The 21,436-nt window shown below is 40.4% G+C and overlaps 1 protein-coding gene across 13 annotated transcripts in view; it reads left to right on the top strand.

Moving 5' to 3' along the window:
- Positions 1-19,370, top strand: part of LOC119901824 (receptor-type tyrosine-protein phosphatase mu-like) — a 154,778-nt gene extending 135,408 nt beyond the window's left edge. For 11 of the 13 annotated variants that reach the window (XM_038717517.1, XM_038717524.1, XM_038717516.1 and 8 more), the window contains 11 exons: positions 2,589-2,686; positions 5,118-5,234; positions 6,278-6,432; positions 8,123-8,258; positions 10,181-10,330; positions 10,735-10,908; positions 12,528-12,659; positions 14,911-15,036; positions 16,738-16,901; positions 17,134-17,269; positions 18,444-19,370. In XM_038717517.1, coding sequence (XP_038573445.1) covers positions 2,589-2,686; positions 5,118-5,234; positions 6,278-6,432; positions 8,123-8,258; positions 10,181-10,330; positions 10,735-10,908; positions 12,528-12,659; positions 14,911-15,036; positions 16,738-16,901; positions 17,134-17,269; positions 18,444-18,497 — 1,442 coding nt within the window. In that variant the 3' untranslated portion in view covers positions 18,498-19,370. The remainder of the gene's footprint in view (positions 1-2,588; positions 2,687-5,117; positions 5,235-6,277; positions 6,433-8,122; positions 8,259-10,180; positions 10,331-10,734; positions 10,909-12,527; positions 12,660-14,910; positions 15,037-16,737; positions 16,902-17,133; positions 17,270-18,443) is intronic. The other 2 variants (XM_038717518.1, XM_038717521.1) reach the window with 2 other exon arrangements.
- Positions 19,371-21,436: the final 2,066 nt, after the last annotated feature.

Below are 21,436 nucleotides of genomic sequence, written 5' to 3'. Positions count from 1 at the left end.
TTAACTAGTAAAACAGCGAATTTACAATTCAGTAATATTCAGCACGGGGACGTCAATTTCAGCTGGTGATGTTCTTGCATGTCTTCCCTCTCTCAAACTCCCCTTGTTTCCTGTCACTGCTCAAATATCCACTCCCGCGTAGATGCAGAAAATGCCCCCAAAAAATGTACTGTAAACATGCAAGTGTTTTGTGAAAGTCAGTGACAAATGTTTTAAATGAAAATGTCAGAGTTGAATTTTACATCAAAACTAAGAGACTGACCAAATGTTGTCAGCCATAAACACTGTCAACAATAAAAGTGACTCAGTTGTTTTACATGACTTGTTTCAGGGGCCTAAAAGTTATTTAATTTACTTACCACATATATGACAAGGAAGAAAAACACTAATATTCAAGTTTGTGTCTGTGCCATGTTATGTCTTAGCTTGTGTCTCTGTGTGTCTGCATAATTTGTCATGTCTCCAGGTAATTTGGGCCAAGGCACGAGAATGCACAACTGCAGAGATTTGCATTCACTAATTAATTTGTCAGAAGTAATTTTTTTTCCCACTTGGTGCTTGATTAAAACTAATATTAATAATTTTAATTAACCAGAATAATAATTAAATTCCTATCAATCCACAGTTATTGCTCAGTGAAGTTTTAAATATTGGAGGCATTCTGTGGCTCGCTGCTCATTTATTTTGATGTTCACCAGACACGTTTGGGTCTGGTTCGGTGGAAAGGTTGGTGTTGAACAGATGAGGTGTGATGTAGTCCTAATTACTTTGAGCTTTGCACACACTTTACACACACACACACATAAACACAGGCTTTAGCCTCATCTTTAAATATGTGATTTATTTGTACTCTCTCATCTGTATTTAAGCCCTCTTTTGTAGAGTAAGCACTTTGCAAGGAATCTGTTGTAGGAAGCACTATAAATAAATCAGATTTGACATGTTTTTCAATGCCCAATCCGAGGAGTGAAAATGGAGGAGAAAATGGTCTATAAACTGCACTGCTTCTGTAATACCTCCAAAACCTTTCTGTTTATCTTTTGTGTAAGTTGATCTGCCTCTGAAGACGGGGACAGAAGAAAGATAAAAAAAAACATGTTGCCACGGCGTTTACGTAAACACAGTAAGCATTACATACAATGAATATATGTAAGTGAAAGCAGTGACTAATTGTACATTCAATCAAACAGGAGGGAAAAAATCATCATCAAGAAAAATATAGTGTGAGATTGAGAAGGGGAAAGATGGAATATTCTGTATATTACAGTTTATAAAATTTATAAAATTCACTTTTTACCACTCTGTCCGGCCCGCGGGACACTGGCACTGTGTAGAACGTTCACAGGCTGCTGGTACTATGAAGGATTACATGGATATGAGCAGAACAGAGTGTGGACATCCCTACTTGCAGTCTTGTGTACTGTAGTATTCGTCTGGGGCTGTTATTTCATGATTTGGGCTACACCCCCTAATTCCAATTTAGGGAAATCTTAATACTCCAGCAGACAGTGATATTTTAGACAATAGTGTGCTTCCAACCTTGTGCTGACAGAAGGTTTTGGGAAGGCCCTTTCAACATGACAACACCCCCATGCACAAAGCCAGGTCCATAAAGAAATGGTTTTCTCAGAACTGTAATGCACGGATCTCTGACTTCAACCGCCGTCCAACAGTTTAGGGATGAACTGAACACCCACTGTGAGCCAGACCTTATCGCCCAACACCCGTGGCCGACCTCATTAATGTTTTAGTGGACTCGAGAAAATTCCTGCAGCCAGGTTTCAAGATCTTGTGGAAAGTCTTCCCTGTTGACTGGAGGCTTCTATAGCAGTATTTTAATGCCCATGGTTTTGGAAATAGATCACTAAAACACATAGGTGTAATGTTCAGCTGACAACATACTTTGTTTGAGTGTTCACATATTTTTGCCATAAAGTGTAGGCCCTTGCATCGATAGATTAGACTCTTCTTTTTTAGTCTTGGTGGTAATTTTCTAGAAAAATGCCCTATAGTCAAAAATAAGCCCAAATAAACACGGGCCAACCTCCGCATACCAGCATACAACCTTGCAGAAAGGAAGCCTTATTGCCGGATTTTGTGTGAATGCATCTGATGCCGTGCTTCATCCTGTCTGTCTGTGTGGCTCTAGTCAAACAGACCAGGAGCTCTTTATACATCAGTGACACAGACCAAGAGCAGACGAGAGAGACAGAAACAGCAATGTAACCCGCTCGCTACGTTTTCGCAGAGTCCCGACGTCGCACCTCGCACAGTGCCCAAAGGTTGACGCCCAGAAACGTCCCGAACACAGAACAATAAGAAAGTAGCTACAGGCAGAGGGCAGGGTCTTTGCAGATACAGACATCGCCACACAGTTCTAGTGTGTCATTAAATTAATCAGTGATGATTTAGAGGGATTATTTTTGTTTGAGGAGAAGCAAAAGAAAATAAAGTTCTTCAAAAACCATGTCCACGTGTATACTCAGCCATTTCTGCCGCATTAAGAGTTTCACAAAGCAGAGGCTCAAAAAACTTTTCCCTAGTTTTTTTGTGGTAAATTAACATTTCCGTCTCTCTCACTCTTTAAGGCCCCATGCAGGAGACAGTCTTTGACTTCTGGAGGATGGTCTGGCAGGAGAACACGGCAGCTATCGTCATGGTGACCAACCTGGTGGAAGTAGGCAGGGTGGGTATTAATTACACGTTCGCTCGATCTGCAGATCTCAAATAAGATTACCTTGCCCCCAGTCGACTGACAGCCTTATTGTATCTCAAGGCAAACGGAGCCATCTTTTTTTTTTTTTGTGCATGTGTCTTTGAACAAATGTTTCTGTGCCTGCCTGCGTGCGTGCCTGTGTGCGTGCCTGCGTATACTCGCTGGCTTAGTGAGGCATGGGTCTCGCGTGCCGCCAGCTCTTTTCCCATCTATCTGATCAGTGAGAAGTGAGAAGAAACTGATTGATGGCCTTCATTACCAGAGAGGCATCCAGGCAACTGACTACCGTTTCATCTGAGTGGCTCTATAACAGGAGATTAAACTCGGTTGTAGCCAGCAGCTCCTACCAGGCTCCTCTGAGCAGAAACATCTCTTAATGTTGTCCTCATTGGACAAAAGGGGACTGTTATTGAGTGGTGTGGATGGTTCATAATGCTTAAACTAATGGTAGAGCCTTGACTTTCTTTTTGTTCAATGCAGCATGTGGGCTGCCTCATAAAAAAAAAACCTAGAGCCCTATTTAAGTCATAATTTGTTCCACTTAACTCTCACTGTAGTTCCTCCTGGTTAGGTTATAATAAAATGAAAATGAAGGTCTTAACATACAGTGTAATGCTTTGACTGCCAGGGGATTTTTCTCCAGGAATTTTAAACACATTCTCACTGAAAGCCCCTTAAACAGTGGCACACCTTGATTTTGCTGATGTGCATTTTTGGTGGGGCTTAAATGTAGCAGAGCTGATAATGATTCATGGGCCCATCTCTAGATACCTCATTAGGCCGTTCCTCTACACTAGCTGAGCCCACCCCTCCCCGCCCTGCACCTTCTCCACACCTGCTTAGCTGCGGCGCCGTCCTCGGTGGGCCCCGGCACCCAAACTGTCTATTATATGATCCTTGTCCAATGGCGGGCGGTAGGCACAGTTGGTCACAGTGACGGTGGCTCCACTGAGGGCCCCATAAACTCACTCCGCTGTATCACAGTGCGCCATCTGCTCGGCACAGTTGCTGATGAACTCTGGGAAATCCTGGCACAGACACGCACAGCCTCTGCCCTGCTGGTTTCACACACAGGGGCGGCGCTCAGCGTACTTTGATGTATGAGAGATTTGGTTTAGAAGGTAGTGTGCTGGTGTATGTGATGAGGTGAAGCTGTGTGCTTCTTTTCCATACGTTTTATCCATGAGAGAATGACTTCAAATGCTGTGTACACACAGTCAGACACTCACAAGTGTGCTCACGCAAAAGAACATCTGTGTGTATGCTGGCATAATTTAGCCCAAAGGCTAATTCCCCCCAAACCAGGCGCCTGATTCAGAGTGATCTAATAAGGTAATGGCTTTTGCCTAATTCAATCTGGCTGGAAGCGGACGGTGGATTTGTGATTGTCATCTGGGATTAGTCATCGGGGTGTCAGAGAGAGGGACCTAAAGTCCCCCCTCTGTCTGTCACTCCACAAACCAAAATCTCATTTTATTCCTGATCAGCGCATAGACTCCAGAAATAAAAATTGAATCTAGTTGTGGCTGATGTCGCACTTATCCCTCATCAAAAATTATCATTCTCTGATATACCTCCCTGATCTCAATCTCTATTACCAGCCTTACTCCCTCAGTATCAACAGTTTAATTGAACGGGAGAGGGAGGAGGGAGGGCGGGGCGTAATTTTGCACTCTTACGATACCTAATACAAGTAATATTTCCAGTGGGGTGTTTTAGATTTCTGTTGGGAAATCTGTTTTAAGCAGGTGAGGGTTTATTATTTCATATCATTATTGGATTGTCATTATATCTCCCTTTATCCAACTGAAGTACACTATTTCTTTCATGTTTTGTCCTATTTCTCTGCACTGGTAGTCAAAAATGTAATGTAAAAATGTAAGGTGGACAAATCTAACACCCCCCCCCTACCCCTCCAGTACCTTTTCTGCTCTGTTCCAGAGTTCTGTACAGTCTACCTTTAGACTCATTTTCACATTATCGATGTGAGAATGAAAAAGCAATAATGTGAGAATGAGCTCTCCATCGATACATAAGATTCCCATTTACAGCAGATCCTTGACCGGGGGTCGAAACTAATACGAAGCGAATCTCATTTTGACTTGAAAGAAATGCTTTAGAAACTGAAATATCAGGTGGCAAATGCGAGGTAATGTTATGTGACAATTATCTTTTATTGGAAAAAAATGATGGCCTTGCAACTTCCAGACATTCAAATACATTGTGTGTGTGTGTGTGTGTGTGTGTGTGTGTGTGTGTGTGTGTGTGTGTGTGTGTGTGTGTGTGTGTGTGTGTGTGTGTGTGTGTGTGTGTGTGTGTGTGCACAAATGCAGTGCGAATTGCAGTTAGCATACAGTCTGTGAGGATGTGGTTACAAAACACTTGATTTTGTCACTTTCAGGTGAAGTGCTGTAAGTACTGGCCTGATGATACTGAGATCTACAGAGACATCAAGGTGACGCTGATAGAGACTGAGCTGCTGTCAGAGTACGTCATCAGGACCTTTGCTGTAGAGAAGGTACACTTTTTAACCTCTATTGTCCACTTGAGAGATCTGAAGCAACACTCACTTTTTTTGTATCATCCAACTGCACATTCACTCACCTGGGAGAGCTCAGCACTAGACCTTAACCTCTGGCCATTGAGAACTTTGGCTGAAGAAGTTAGCGTGTGTGCTTAGCTCATAAGCACCTTGAGAGTAGTTGTGTAGTGGTCCAGTTCACCTTTAAAAGTTTCTTTGCTACTGTGGCTTGATTAAAAAGGACTTAGTTCTGTTTCAATGTACCCATGATTAAAACAACTCATTTTTTTAACTACTCACTATTCCTCATATTTGTTTACTTTCTATATAACAAACATAACTCTAGATTTTAAAGCCATTATTTATAATCATTTACAACGCCACACATAATAACATTAAAAAGTAAGTAATTCAAAGATGATACAAACAGAAACAGACCATGTAAACAGTAATCTAATGCATTTCACAGTAGCACATTCCCCCCAACAGTGTTGGCATGTACTGTTTACTTTATCCAATGAAAGCTTTCCCGGTGGTACCCATTGAGACCCTCTCTAACCTGCTGTTCCTGCTGTTTATTTTAAAATATTGGTTAATTAATGTTAAATACCAAACACTCACACTAAACTGTGAATCATTAAAACGCAAAGCAATAGGTTACCTAAAAAGTAAACATAAATTCCAATTTACTAAAACCCCACAAACTGCTCTTTATGTTAAATCCACAGTGCCCAGATTATGTATCTAATGTATAATCCTGTATCTCTGGATGGGCGCGGCATGACTGAAAAGTGCTGCAGTAGGGAAAGAAATAAGACTACATCGGCACTCAACGTCCTGTTTGCTGTTAGATAATGGAAACTTTGCTCAACCCCTCCTTGGCTGCTTTGCCCATGAAGTGTGTGTTTGTATTCAATCCAGCTCTGTATTTGCTTTAGAAGGACCTCTCACATCGTCTGTACACTCGTCTGTCTACTTACCACGTACCCGCCGTCTTCTGCTGTGCCTTGTGTGTTTAACATGATGACTCTGTTCCTCAGAGAGGGGCTCATGAGATCCGGGAGATCCGACAGTTTCACTTCACGGGCTGGCCAGACCACGGCGTGCCCTATCACGCCACAGGCCTGCTTGGGTTTATTAGGAGAGTCAAGTCCAAGACCCTGACCAATGCTGGGCCCATGGTGGTTCACTGCAGGTTGGTGTGCAGTGGAAGTGACCAATGTTTCATACATTTGTTTCTACTCTGTCTAACCACTCTGTTTAGCTATTGTGCGTATCTGTTATTTGTCCTACAAGGTGGTTGATAGTGTTCTCCATTGTTTTATTCAGTCCGTAGATTAAAAACTAGTAGTTCTCAGAATTCTGGAGATTAGATCATAGCCAATATTTTAGAGGCATACCACAAAGTAAAAAGATCAACCTATTAGAAATAAAAAGAATGTTAAGAACAACACTATTTCCTCTGACATGAGTGACAATTGTCTTATTACTGTTAGTACGTAAAATATTTTTAGTTTAGTTTAAGTTTTGTTCTTAAAAGGTCAGTTCACAAAATTTATAAAAAAAAAAAAAAAAAGAACATATTTTCTCAGTTAGATTCTTGTGAGATGACAACATTAGAACTTTTTACCAAATAAGTAGTCCCTAAGAAAGTATTGACTGCAAAAGAGGAAATCTCTATCTTAAAGTGAGGCTATGTAACTTTTACTGAATAGCAGCCTCTGTGGCTACAAGTGGCAACTACGGGATAATAATAAATGCTAAAACATAATGAAAACATAATGTTACAGTCGCACAAGTAGAGATGATCTGTAAAGTCACTGAACTAGTTTAGTAATGTTCATTGGTGTTCATCTTAGAGCTAAAGATGTAGCATAAGCTAACATTAGCCACCATATGCTAGTGGTTATACCAAACAAATTAAGGCTGTAACTTTACAACCCCCTGAGTGTATTGAATTGCTCATGAGTTCAACTTCTCATTTGTTGTTTCTTTTTTCAAAAGTTACACAGTCTCACTTCTGGTTTAAGAAAAACCCAGTCAAAGATACCACTAGCGTTAAGTTAGAAAATGCTTTTTGTGAATTATTCCTTTAAAATATGGCTATTAAAAAAAAATCAGAGTCAGAAAGAGGTTTATTGGCAGGTAATATTTTACACATGCAAGGAATTTGCTTTGGTGATAAGGTGCTACATGTAGACAAACATACAGTTGACATAAATAAATGTAGAAATATATAAATATGGAATAAACAGATGCACGTTATATAAGAATAATAAAAGAATAGAGAAAAATAATACAACTATTTGCAGAGAAAGAACAATGTGGCAGATATTTACATGTGCATCACTCCGGGTTTGTGTTGTGCAGACGTATTGCAATGGAAGAGGATATTGTGTACATGAATATATAAATTCACAAAATATAAAAATACAGAATAACAACGATTAACAATTAACAACAAATATGTGCAATATGCCAGGTTTGTGCATGATATGAAATGAAATAATATTTACACGTGTAAAGACATTTGCATTAATTGAAATGGCCTTGTTAATGAGGCTAGCTACAGATGGGAAGAAGCTGTTTTCTGGCGAGACGTTTTGGTCCTGATGAAACAGTTTGTGTCCAGGGTGGGAGGAGTCAGCTGCAATCTTTCCTGCTCACCTCAGACTCCTGGAGGCGTACAGCAGCCAATCATCTTCTCTGCAGAGCGGATGAGATGTGAAAAAAACACCATTAAGAAAGTGATCTCATCACACTGAAATGAATAACCCTGTGAAAAACCTAGCTATTACAGTCATATTTTAAGAATGCTATACTTACTTAAAAACAGTGCTTTCTATTGCACCCCTGAGATATCCAATCTGTGTTTTCTCCTGCAGTGCGGGGGCGGGACGGACCGGTTGCTTCATCGTCATCGACATCATGCTGGACATGGCAGAGAGGGAGGGTGTGGTGGACATTTACAACTGCGTGAGGGAGCTACGCTCACGGAGGGTCAACATGGTCCAGACTGAGGTACGATAAATCTGTTCCCACACTGGCCTCAGCAGAGCTGGGCCAGTCCTGAGAGACTCATCAGAAAAAGGAACAGTGAGGATGCAGCTTGACAGGCTGTTGCCACCAAATGTGGATTAACTAGCATCTGAAAGTAATTCTTGGCATAAACCCCACTTCTCTAGTGCTTCAGAACAAATGCTCAGAGTTAATAGCAAAGAAAGGAGCTCTCTTCCTGAAAAACATGTATTATTTTTTGGAGAAATTAATCATTACCTGTAATTTAATAGTCACTAATTCTGCAGGATAAGGATCCAGTTGGTAAAGGGTTTAACCGTGACTGATGATGGTCATTATCTTTAAAAATGCACCATAATAAGATTAAATGTTTTGTCAGTCATTTTCAATTGCAAGTTCAAGTGTTTTATTTTTCAAACTGTGGGAATATATTTCATTATGTAACATAACTATCCAAATTTTAATTTTACCTCTGTCTCATGGCTGTAGGTCAAATGCTCTCCAGTGCTTCTTTTAAATCTTGAAATATCACATGAATCATGTTTATATTTACAGTAAATGTTTTTATGCCTACAGCTTGGTATTTTTTACAATCATTTCTCACAAAATACACTGAAGTACACACCCTAACTATTTCCCAGGATGCTTTGGCAATACATTCTATAATAAAAGGGTTTAGAGGCTTGTAACTGAGAGCATTTAGCTAATATGGCGGCTAAAAACATTCCTGGCTCATCCTCCAGCTTTATGCCAATGTGGGCTACCAAAGGACTTTGCGCTTTCCTGAACACCGGCCATCTGGAGGTGTCCATAGTCTCGTTGGATGCATCATTTCACCGTAATTCCCTTTAAATCACAGGCGTCATTGGACTTAATGGGCAAATGTTTCATTGCTGACGTCCGAATTGGGATTTGAGTAACTGGAGACCAAATGTTGTTCACCCTGAGTCACTCTCCTGAAGTTCAGTGACCTTCAAAGTGAGTGTATGTGTGTGTTTTCCCTCGCAGGTGTTCAGACTCGTTGGCACGGCTCCTCAGCCGTGGACAGACACTCACTCTCCAATGTGGTTTAATCTGTCCGCGGAAATGAAAAGCCTTGTTGTTGTTTATAGTTTATGAGCTCAGATAACATCTATCAATCTGTTCTGGTTTGAGCACCGCATTGCCACTGACCCGCTGACCCAGTCCAAGCTAGTCAAACTCTCAGATCAACAGTTCTCATTCTGCACTAGACTTAACAAATGGCAACACATGCTTCTCTGTAAATCTGTAAATCGGTGACCCCTGTGCATGTGTGCGGATTATGGTCCGAAGTGACAAGGGAGCATCAGCTGAAAATGTCACTTCAGAATAGATTTGTATCAAGCCTCAAGCTGTGTCACCATTTCAACTGCTTGACTGATTGATGTGAGGAGGAGGAAATGTGTTGCGATTTCCAGTTTGGTTCCACATGAAGTTGGGGATAGCGGGGGTTGTTTTTGTTGTTGTTAAGACGTCAACCTTGTTCATGCCTTGGTCGTGACAATGATGATACCTCAACCTGGCTAAGGTGACCAAGATTTGAAAGGGGCATGGAAAACCTGAAAAGGTCATGGAATTTAAGAAAATACCTTCTTCCAGGCCTCTAAATATTTTAAGGTTTTCAAAATGTCATGGAATTTTTAGTACCAAAAAATGCAAAAATATGTAATGTAACCTTTGAGCATAGACAATGACAAATATTAGTCACAGAATCTGCCTTAGGGGTAAAGAATAATCATGGTAAGGTCGTGGAAAGGTCATTGAATTCTAGCAAAAATGCAGAGGAACACTGCATTTCTGCTGCTGCTGCTGCTGCTGCTGGAAAAAAATAAAATCATATGTTGTCTGTTATCATGAGTCTCAGAAGTCCAACAGATCCGCAATGAGGATGCTGTTTTTTGCAGGAGCAGTATGTCTTCATTCATGATGCCATTTTGGAGGCATGTCTCTGTGGCGACACCACCATTCCTGCCAGTCAGCTCCGCTCCGTGTACTACGACATGAACCGCCTGGACCCGCAGACCAACTCCAGCCCCATAAAAGAGGAGTTTAGGGTAAGGAGATTTCAAAATAATAAGGCAAATAAATCACTGTATACAAATCCCTAATAAAGCATTATCTCAAGTGCAGGGTAAGTTCAAAACAACAGTAAACATGTTGTCTCTCGATGAATGGTGCAGCCCCCCTCTGGGCCAATCAGTAGCAAATATGTCACCTTGCTTGTGTAATGTGTAATAGTAGCACCCCTCATTGAACCAATCAAAGTTATACGAGATGCATCCCCCCCCCTAAGTTTCATCATAGTCACATCAGGGGAGTCGGAGCTATCGTTAATGTAACTGATTAAAGAATTGCATTGTTAATTACCATATTGGGAGATAATTAGCACACTCAAGACCCAAGTCCCTGCCTTCCTGCATCAGTATGACAGTGTGTAATTCTGATTCAACCCTGACAGACTCTGAATATGGTGACTCCCACGCTGCGGGTGGAAGACTGCAGCATCGCCCTGCTGCCCAGGAACCATGAGAAGAACCGCTGCATGGACGTCCTTCCTCCAGACCGCTGCCTCCCCTTCCTGATCACCATCGACGGGGAGAGCTCCAATTACATCAACGCTGCGCTCATGGATGTAAGTGTCAAACACTGACAGGAGAGCATTTAAAATTTTTTGGACTACTCACTGGCATTTCATTACAAGGTCACTTAAAGGAGCATTCCAGCATTCTTCTAGCTCATTGAATCGCTGTAATTTTAAAGTGAAGAAATGACGCTTAGTCACAAGACAGGAAATTGCTGCCGCCCTGCTCTGTGTGAGCTGAAACTTTCCCACATGTTGCTTTTCGTGTCAAACGATAATTAGAGATGTCAAAGCAGGTATTTTGCCTTTGACAGTTAATGGAAAACATTATGGTCTATGAAGGCTACTGAGTGGTGACGGTGGTAATTCAGCCTCTTATACAATGGATTTCTGTTTTATAAATACCTGAAAGTAAATAGATATAGGCATAAAATATATGCCTTTTTGGGAAATCCATTGTTGCTGTGCCGGAAATATCTTGAGGCAGAACTATAATCTTGAGACTTGAACCATTGTTCAACGACTTTTAGATGTAACATTCACGTTACCACACCACATGAGTGAGATGTAAAGAGACAAGCATCACAAGAGATAAAAAAAACAACAGTCTATAATATAAAATAGGCATATTGCCCATTTCCCAGCCAGCCACCCACAAAAGAGACAAACAAAAGGACTATGTTTATTGAAATTTATAACTAATTTGCTGATATACAAGAGAAATTGAGTCAGACATATAAGACAAATCTCAGGTTTTCACCTGTTGAATTTAAAATGTTTACACCTATAGTATTCATTAAAAGATATATCACAGAGATTGTTAACAGTTGAGTTAAGGTCCAAAGTTTCAGACCTTGGGAAAGGCAACAAAATACAGTCTGGAGGCTGTTATCTTATCTTGTGATCGTCATGAGCAGATGGAGCTCTTGACATTTACATTTTTTAGCATATTAAGGACTTCTTGTCCCTGTTGGCTTAAATGTTAAGGTTCCGTGTTAATTTTTAACCTTGGAAACAGCAGTTCACAAAACAATCTAAATTCTAACAATGTCAATCTCATGACAACTTGCCAACTCCATCTGCTCGTGAAGATCATCCAGTATGACCAAAAGCTCCAGAACAGCTACTAAATCGAGCTTGAAGTGGGATTGTTTTTTTATTATAATTCGGACGAACCCTCATGGACACACCTGAGACTTGACATGGACTTGAATTAACAGCTGTGTTCTCTGTCACAATTACTAAAATGCACCACAGGACAACACAAAAAAACATAAAATGGAATGTGTAGCAATTTTCAAGTATGATATTTATTCAGGTTGGACCTGACGAAGAACACCTTGACAAAGCACGTGTCCACTGATGGACTTTTTGGCTCTTGCCTGGATTGAGCAGGTGACCTATCAGGTACAGGATCCTCTCTGACACCACCGGGCTATCTTTGGGAGCCAGAAACCACATTAAAAGTGCAGTGTCCTAATATAATCTCCCTAGACATGGAATCTCCATTAGAAAACAACGCTCTGCTCAACACCTGAGGCAGGTCAAAGGATGGAGGTCATTTTAAAATGGTTATTGGTTTATTCGTGTTGTCAGCTTACATTCTAAATAATATGCATACGGTGTGTTTAGTGACAGTTTCTTCTTCTATTTACCTCCCTCTCCTCCAGAGTTACAAGCAGCCTTCTGCATTCATAGTGACCCAGCACCCGTTGCCAAACACAGTGAAGGATTTCTGGAGATTGGTGCTGGACTACCACTGCACTTCCATAGTAATGCTCAATGACGTCGACCCAGCCCAGGTAAACCCGACCTGATACGTGTGCGTAGACACACACACGTACACACACATACAATACACAAAATAATCCCCCGAGGGACATTGCAAGGAGTGCACACAGATCCTTTCATCAGACATCTGTATCTAATAAAGTCGCACAAAAGGACAGTGTGGGGATGGATTCAGAGAAAGATTGCTTTTTCCATGATGAACCCAAGGACAAAAAATATAAGGAATGTATTAGTGCTTGCAAACTCATATATGGATATACACAATATGTTTGAAATGAGGTAGATGCTGAGGAGTGGAAGAGGATTTGCTATGAAAGTGCGGCTCGATGGAGAGACAGGCCTGTGGAAGAGACTATCCAGATTTCTCAGCCCGAGGCTCTGTCATAACACCCAGGGATCAAAGCCTGAAGCCAGGCTGCTCTCCCCATCCAAATCCCCTTTCCCTGGGTGACTGACTGACTGGCTGGATAGAAAAGGCCTTTCATTCAATATTCTCACTGTAGCCAGCTAGTCAGCCAGCCAAGGAAACAGCACAGGTGTGAAGGGAGGGTGGGGAGCACACATAGATTGAGACGAGGGAGATGGTAGTTTACTATCTTCTCCATCAGCATCTTTGTTTTTGCATCTGCTGAATTTGTCAAGTTTTGACAGGCTCTCAGAGGAAGCTAGAAAGTGGTGCTTTTGCTGCCACAGAGACTGTATATGTGTTTGCGCTTTTTTGTGTGTGTTAGAGAAAGAGAGTGAGTGTATATTTGTCTGTCCATCTGTACGCTTGTACTCAGGCCTGTTATTTGCATTCTTCTCAGGTAGTCTCTTTTTTCCGCCTTGTTTGTTCATGACTCTGCATGTAGACATGTCTGTCAGTGCAGAATCTGTCCATCTGTGTGTGTACACTTCCACTACTCTGATTTAGTGCTGTGAGGCCGGCGGTGTGCTCTGCAGGTGCATGTTCTTAACTGGGCTTTCTCTCCTGAGGAGCGGCAATAGAGGAGATTTTGCGGCTCTTATGATGCTGTCCCAGGGGTTTATTTCTCCCTCTGTACTTTTCAAGGCTGCTTCCAGAGCAGTCAATAACACTATCAATGACTGCTTCCTAATACTTTTAATTAGGGCTAACTATGGATTTTTGCAGTATAATTTAAGCTGTGAAAAGATAGTGGAAAATTGCTATCAGTGTTACCTAGAAGCCAACTTGACATCTTCAAATAACTTGTTTTGTCCGTCCCACACTTCAAAAGTCGAAAGTATCTGATTTGCAATGATGTACAACAGAGAAAAGCAGCAAATCTAAACATTTCAAAAGCTCAAACCAAACCAAACCCTTAGTGTAGATAGGTAAGCTTTTAGCTGAGTTAACTAAAAGTAATGGATACGCACAATTATATAGAAGTAATGGATAAATGGTTGACCCCTAGTTCCTCCAAAGGCTTGTGACCTCTGACATATGTAGCAATTGTCGCTTTGGATAAAATTAAATGAATACATGTAAAGAGTTAGGTAAGCTTAGCCAGTAGTTACCCGTATTGGATAATAGCACAGTTTGAACAGATTTGATAATATTTGACTTATATTTGAATATGCTAAAAGGATAATCAATTAAAATAAATATCCAAATTAAATGTAAAAGTAATGCGTAAATGAATGCACTATCACAAATGTAAATTAATTATCTTTCAACCATCTTTTGATGATATTTTTTCTTCGCAGAGAAGATTCTCAGATTTTCTCTCAGGCTGAAAAATAAGTTAAAAAACAGCTTTTAAGAAAGGAAGAATTAGTTTTTTTCTAAGGAGATAAGAACAGTTAGCCAAGGTTTTTGAGGAATTTTGGTGTAATTTGTTGAACAAAGGTCATTTGATAGTCACAGTCATAGTACATACAGCACATCTGTGTTTAGTGTTTGGTCTATCAAAAATACATTCCAGCTTTTGTCTAAATGTTCTACAGTGAAGAAGCAATTCATATTTTTAAAAGAAAGTACTTCTCATTTAATTTAGTCCCCATCTTTCTCTCTACCTTGTTTCTTATAATTCATGTCCTCAAACTTTGTATTTCCACTGAAACATTTTTAACATCTATGTGTAAGGAGTTGAAATCAATGTCACGGTTTCAGATAGAATAGTTAGATTCCTAAACTAATGAATCATCTTCCATTTTCTTTTGTTTTTCTTGTGGGTTTTTGTTTTGTTTTGCCTGTGTGTGTGTGTGTGTGTGTGTGTGTGTGTGTGTGTGTGTGTGTGTGTACGTGCCTATTTTGTTTAGTTGTGCCCACAGTACTGGCCAGAAAACGGAGTCCACCGCCATGGACCCATCCAGGTGGAGTTCGTCTCTGCCGACTTGGAGGAGGACATCATCAGCAGAATATTTCGGATCTACAATGCGGCACGGGTACGGTGACACACGAGGGTCATGCTTCAAACTGAAAATCATTTATTTAGGAGGAAATAACAAACACTCAATTTATGTCATGTAGTTCTTCTGCCCTGCTGCCCATTTTTTGTAACTTTTGTAACTTGTCTTCCCTGTGGTGATCACAACAGCCAATTTATTCTGTGACAGCACACCTCACACATCCCACTCATACGCCGGCCTGTCAATTCAAGCTGTGCAGAGTCGTTCTGTTCTTTAACTATGCCACTGCACGAGTGATTGGACCGAGGTGTTATTGCCACAAGTCACATGTCTTTTAGACGGCTTGAGAAATGTTCACGAGTTGTTAAAAAGGTAGAAACCAGGCTGCACTCTGACTTTTCCTTCAACTAACACCTTTTTGGTAGAAAATCTATCTACCTTAGGGTCGGTTCATCTGAATTAAAATAAAACACATCTTCTCACTTGGCAGTAGGAGGTATCCTGCCAAGTAAATACTAAAAAACACAATACACAACCCGTCTTTTTAGAAACAATTTCCTTGTTACGTAGATAATTGTAGACGTGCTTCGTTTTAAAGGGGAATAAGGCAAAGAAGTTGGGAACCAGAGCTCTATATCAGTGGTTCCCAACTTTTTTTGCCGTGTGCCCCACTAAAATAAAGCAGTAATTGTGAATGCTAGTTCTTAGTGGGAACATGATTGGTGAAACTTTCCTTCTTGGTATTTCCTTCTCAGTATTTAAAAAAAATTATAAAGAAAAAGAAATGTCAGAAAAAATCTACCTAAATTTGTTTAAAATAAATAAATATATTTTTCTGTCTTCTTCCTTTAATCATCCTTTGACCGCTCAGATGCATCTTTTATTTATCACGGATTGCCCCCAAATTGGGAAACACTGCTGAAGATAATTTAGAAACATTGCTGTGTAACACATAATTAGAATTATTTTTCTGAAGAAGTAGTCCCAATGAAAGCTGTTGGCAGTGTTTTGACCATCCATAATGAGTAACAAGAACACTGATTCTGGAAAGACAAGTTGTTAAACAGGTTTTTTTTAAACTTGTATTTCAACTATGTGAGCGAACCAAATTCAACTTTTTACTGGAGTGGCGGAAGACATCTCAGAGACAGTTCTCTCACAACTTGGGCAAATAAAAACAAAACTATTTACATGGCAAGACACCACTACAGTGTTATTGTGTTGTGTGGGTGAACTGACCCTTTAACTTTGAGACATCACTGCACAGAAATGGTCCTGACCCGCACCAGTTTCACCTGCAGTCACCTGCGTAAGCTCCTTAACGCTACAATCTACCCGCAGTTGTCAATAATCGCTCCTCATATTAATGGGTTGTAACAGCCTCTGACCGGCAGAGGCACCACCAGCATGTTAAGCGGAACACAGTCTAATCACACATGATCACTGGCCAGTGGTATTGATTGATGTTTCTGAGTGTAATATAGAGTGTCTGTATATTAGAGCTTAACTGTCTGTCTCCAGCAGTAACGGTGCTCATCTATCAACCCGTCTATCTGAGCATTCTTCTCTTTAGTGACTCCCCCTGCCCTTATCCATCTCTTGTCCTACTTGTCGCCATTGAGGCTTAGCTTAGCCCTGCATCTTTACAGTCCGATTGCATCTTTGCACAGCAGCGATTAACCTCCCCCCTCCCTCTGTGTGTTAACCTGGGATAACCGGTGTGTCCTTCCTCTCCAGCCTCAGGACGGCTACCGGATGGTGCAGCAGTTCCAGTTCCTGGGCTGGCCCATGTACAGAGACACACCCATGTCCAAACGCTCCTTCCTCAAGCTGATTCGACAGGTGGACAAATGGCAGGAAGAGTACGACGGGGGCGAGGGACGCACAGTGGTCCACTGTCTGTAAGTTATCACAACACTCAGTGCAGAGGGAAGTTCATTCAATGCTGGCATTAGAAATGAAACATCTCCACCTACTGACTGAAGAGCTTTACTGCATCACAAAACTGTGAAACCCGTCACCCGTCTGGCAGCTTTATTGTCAACCCTAACCTTTCTAAACACAATTTTATTCAACTCAATGTTAAATTATATTTAATTTTCTAATGCTTGGGTTTCTTTGTGACAACTCTAGGAATGGAGGCGGCCGCAGTGGGACATTTTGTGCCATCAGCATTGTGTGTGAGATGCTTCAACACCAGCGCTCTGTGGATGTTTTCCACGCTGTCAAAACACTAAGGAACAACAAACCCAACATGGTGGACCTACTGGTGAGCAGTGTTGCTGCAGCCCTTTTGTCATATTATATCTAATATTAATCTAATACTTGCAAACTATTTATTGTACTTCCAGTTGGAATGAGAAACAGACTAAAAAGAAATCAAAACAGAAGGGACCAAGCTATCCTACCTGTCCTCAGTATGGGTCAAGCTGAATCCGACATTTCCCTGCATGCAACGAATAGCATCTTTTAATTTGACTCTTCATGCCTGGAAAACGCCCACCTCTTTCAAACTCCTCACCCCCAGACTATCTGTCATAAATTGATCATTTCCAAGCCCAAACCAAGATAATCCCTGTTTTCACATGTGGAGTGGTGCTCCCTGCACAGATTAAATTAATCTTTGTGTGTAAAATCGATGGCTTGCCCCTTAAATAATCACTCATTTCTACCTTCTCCGTGGTCAGTAATATACACAACTTTACCGGTACCTGCACTGAGATATTGTACATCTTAACCATTTGATTAATTAATTCACAGAAATATTTACACAGAAATGTTGTTGTCCTTATTGTACAAATTAGAGAGGAAAAATCATTAAATGCTATCTGCACGTTTTTATCTCCATGACAGGAAACTAACCCTGACAAGCGACAAGTGATTCTTAAGTGTTCCAGCATAGGAATACGTCATATAATGTACGGAGGGGGTTGACGGGGAGCTTAAAGTTGCCAGTATAATGGTAATGGTAATGGTCTGTGTCGACCATTTCTGTAACTTTTCAAAACCAGCTATTCAACATTCACACCCGCTTCACATCGTGATTGGCCAGCTGCGCTGAGGTGAGAGGGGGTCCAGGGTTTGCACGTCTTTCAGTCTGCTCTCTTTTTTTCATTCATTATACAGCAGTTTCTTTCACTTTGAGTGTGAACAACCTAGTGCAATGGTTTCCAGGAATGACAGGCTGGTATCCCCATATTTATACGACATTCCGTCTCCCCCCTCTCTATGATGTCCGACTTTTCACTCCGCCTTCCAGTGTGGCTATTCGAAATCAGCATTAACACTTTTGCCTTCCGACATGATTGAACTAGTTCCGACTCAGCATAGCCCGACCCTTAGAGGGGCCCAGCTGCTGTATTTTTGTCCCCAGGTTCCCCCAGCAGGTTGATGCGGCCATGTACATCTCTCTAATGTTTTGTCTGTTTCTCTTTGTCTCCTAGGACCAGTACAAGTTTTGTTATGAAGTGGCACTGGAGTACTTGAACTCTGGGTAACTCGGAGCTACTGAACCCACCAGAGACTTAAAGACTGCAGCTCACATGTGTGCATTGTTCTAAGTGTGTGTGGGTGTGTGTGTGTGTTACTGAAACGACAGGAGCGAGGTACACACACGACTATACATGCAGCTCCTCTGACCAGCTCTGTTCTTGTTCTTCTGGTCTTCAGTTGGTCTAGATGGGAAAGGTAGCAGAGTTGTACAGTGTTAAATATCTCAGCCAGTTTCTGTCAGTACCGGCTAAGGAAGCCAGCAGGAACACAATGAGGGTTTTTTTCCCCTCTACGGTGAGTCGCCTCCTCTCTGGATCCCTCTTTCTCTCTGCCTCTATCTCTTTCAGCTGCCTGTAGTCCCGTGGTTGTTGCCTTGATCCTCATTGGACGACAAGCATTAAATACTTTCCAGTTTTCCGTGGAATGCGATACACTGTACATAATGTAATGTTTTCATTTTATTCTCTCTGACTTCAGTTTTTTCTCAGCTCATTATTAAAAGTCATTAAAGGCAGGAGCTCAAAGCCTAAATGTTACTAAATGTCCTGTAAATGTATGACTTCTATATGATTATTGCTTCATTCTGTATGTTGGGGACAGCTGGCTCAGTCTACATCTGCTTACCTTATTTCCTGTACAGGGATCCAAAGCTTTATTTGCACTTCCATTGAATTCTTGTTGTGCATATTGTACATATTTCTGTAGATTATTTATTCACAGTATGTACTTTTTTTGTGACTTGCAGTAAGTGACAATCATAGGTTCTGTAGGTTTGGTTTAATGACTGTATTGTGTGCTTTTTTTTTGGTCCTCTTGTGTGACAGATTAATTTCATTGTAAAGAAAAAAGATAGTATATAAATGTATCTACAATATAAACATTGGATTATCTATGTCTGCTTCTTTTCTGAGTGAAGCTGGAAAAGATGACATTAGGGGAACATCTACTGGAGAGATTTGGAACAACACCATCACTTCTGTGTTGACAACTTTTTAAAGGTGCCACAGTATTGATTAGTTTTTTAGGTCTTTTTCTTCAGTTATACTGTGTCTGTGATAGGAATGATGGCTTTTTTTCAAATGGGTATAGTTTGGTGTGAAGCATATATGTTGAATGATTTTTAAATCTATCACAGGCTGAACAATCACAATGCAGGACCCTGATTGGACAACAACACCACAGACAGGTAAACCGCCTGACTTGGGACTTTGCAGAAATGCTGTAAATTTCTCTTAATGGCAGATTTTATTAGAGTTTCTGTGAGAGAAACAAATTATGCATTGTGACCAACACATTCTCACTCCCGACTCGTCACATATGGACGCTTTGTCAGGACCCTTTGGCGTCACTTTTAAACACCTTGGGTACCTCTTTAGCATATTTTTTTTTATTTTTTTAGCAACAATAAATATGTAACGTCAGGTTAGACTTCCCAAATAAAACGTTAACGCTGTGAAAACACCATTTTGAAATGGCACGTTGTTAAAGTTAAGAAACATTGCAATTTGGTTAGGTTTAGGCAACAAAGAACTGGTTAGGGTTACGAAAATATGGTTTGGGTTAAAATAATTATGTTTGTCAGTTAACGTAAGTCAAGTAACATTACTTGCGTAACTTATTCAATTTATGTAACCTACGTTACATTTACGTAATGCTACGTAACATTTATTTAAGTAACATAACAAACATGTTGAGTTTGTCTTTCACACGGGAAACAAACACCAGTCTCCCGGTTGAAAGTCCGGTTTCTGGCCCCCATCCACCTCCTTACCCAATCTTTTCTGTTGAATATTATATACCTACCTTTATCTGAAGCTTCAGGGCTTCCCCCACAGAGTTGAACTACACTCTATGGGGATCCCCAGTGCGTTACAAACTGACGCCGACGTGTCTTGACCATGCGTCCATATAAGACAAGTTGGTAGTGAGTTGTTGAAATGGTATTAGGCTAAAATATTTTTTTACTCCTTGAAAAAAAACAAAATTATTCTGACAATGATTTTATTCAACTGAGATCATATAGTGTATGTATATAAAATAAGAAATACTTATTTTAAGGATGCTATAATAGGGCGCCTTTAAACAGAACAGTATAAATGCAGGGGTGCAGTTGGCACTTGCACTTCAATTAAGTTTACCATTTTTATTTTGATGTAATTCATGACAATTTGTAGTATAACACTTGTATAAATATATGTAATTATATGTAATATGTAATTTAATACAGCAGCCCTGCAATAAATACTACCTCTATGAGGGTGGTTATATAAAATGTTTAATATGTTAGAGAGGTGTTTATTTAACTCTTGTAAAGCTTTGAGACTGTAGCAAGTGGTATTGTATTGGCATGCTATATATTGTGAAGTTGTTCCCTGTCATTTTTAAATAAGATTCACAAGCAGTATAAACTTGAAGAAATCTTATTTTCTTTTCATTTAGCACATCAGCTCACTCATTTTCAAAATATTCTTGACATGTCATATTCTTACAAATTATTTTTATATCAAAATATGCAGAATAAACCTGGATGACACTTAGCTTTTAGTCTTTATACTGAGTGATCAGCCTGAATAGACTTGAGCTTGTTTTCAGAGTTAGAACAAAGACTGACCTGAGCATGTCAAGGACCTGCAGCACAGTAACAAAGACTTAAATCATACACAGAGGGCTGATTAGCAAAGTGGCTCTTCAAGTTTACAGTTGAACGTAGAAGAAGGTGAACTGCCTTGTTTGAGGTGGGAAAGTAAATACATAATGGACAATGTTTCTGTGGTTTCTGGAGAATTTGTATGTCAGTTACACTTTGTAGTGTAAGATGTAGTGCGTTTGCACTGGAAAAGTGACAAACCTACTCCCAATATCAGCTTGCATAATAAATCTGCTTGATTTCTGAGTGTGCTGTTGTGCTGTTCTCCCATAATGCATTGCATAAATGGTTATTTAT

This window comes from Micropterus salmoides, unplaced genomic scaffold (genome assembly GCF_014851395.1).
Source record: "Micropterus salmoides isolate LMB-PRFRI ecotype aquatic unplaced genomic scaffold, ASM1485139v1 Ms_hic_scaffold_14, whole genome shotgun sequence".
Classification (NCBI taxonomy): Eukaryota; Metazoa; Chordata; class Actinopteri; order Centrarchiformes; family Centrarchidae; genus Micropterus; species Micropterus salmoides.
The sequence above is the reverse complement of the archived record's forward strand: the minus strand, read 5'-3'. Positions and strand labels throughout refer to the sequence as shown.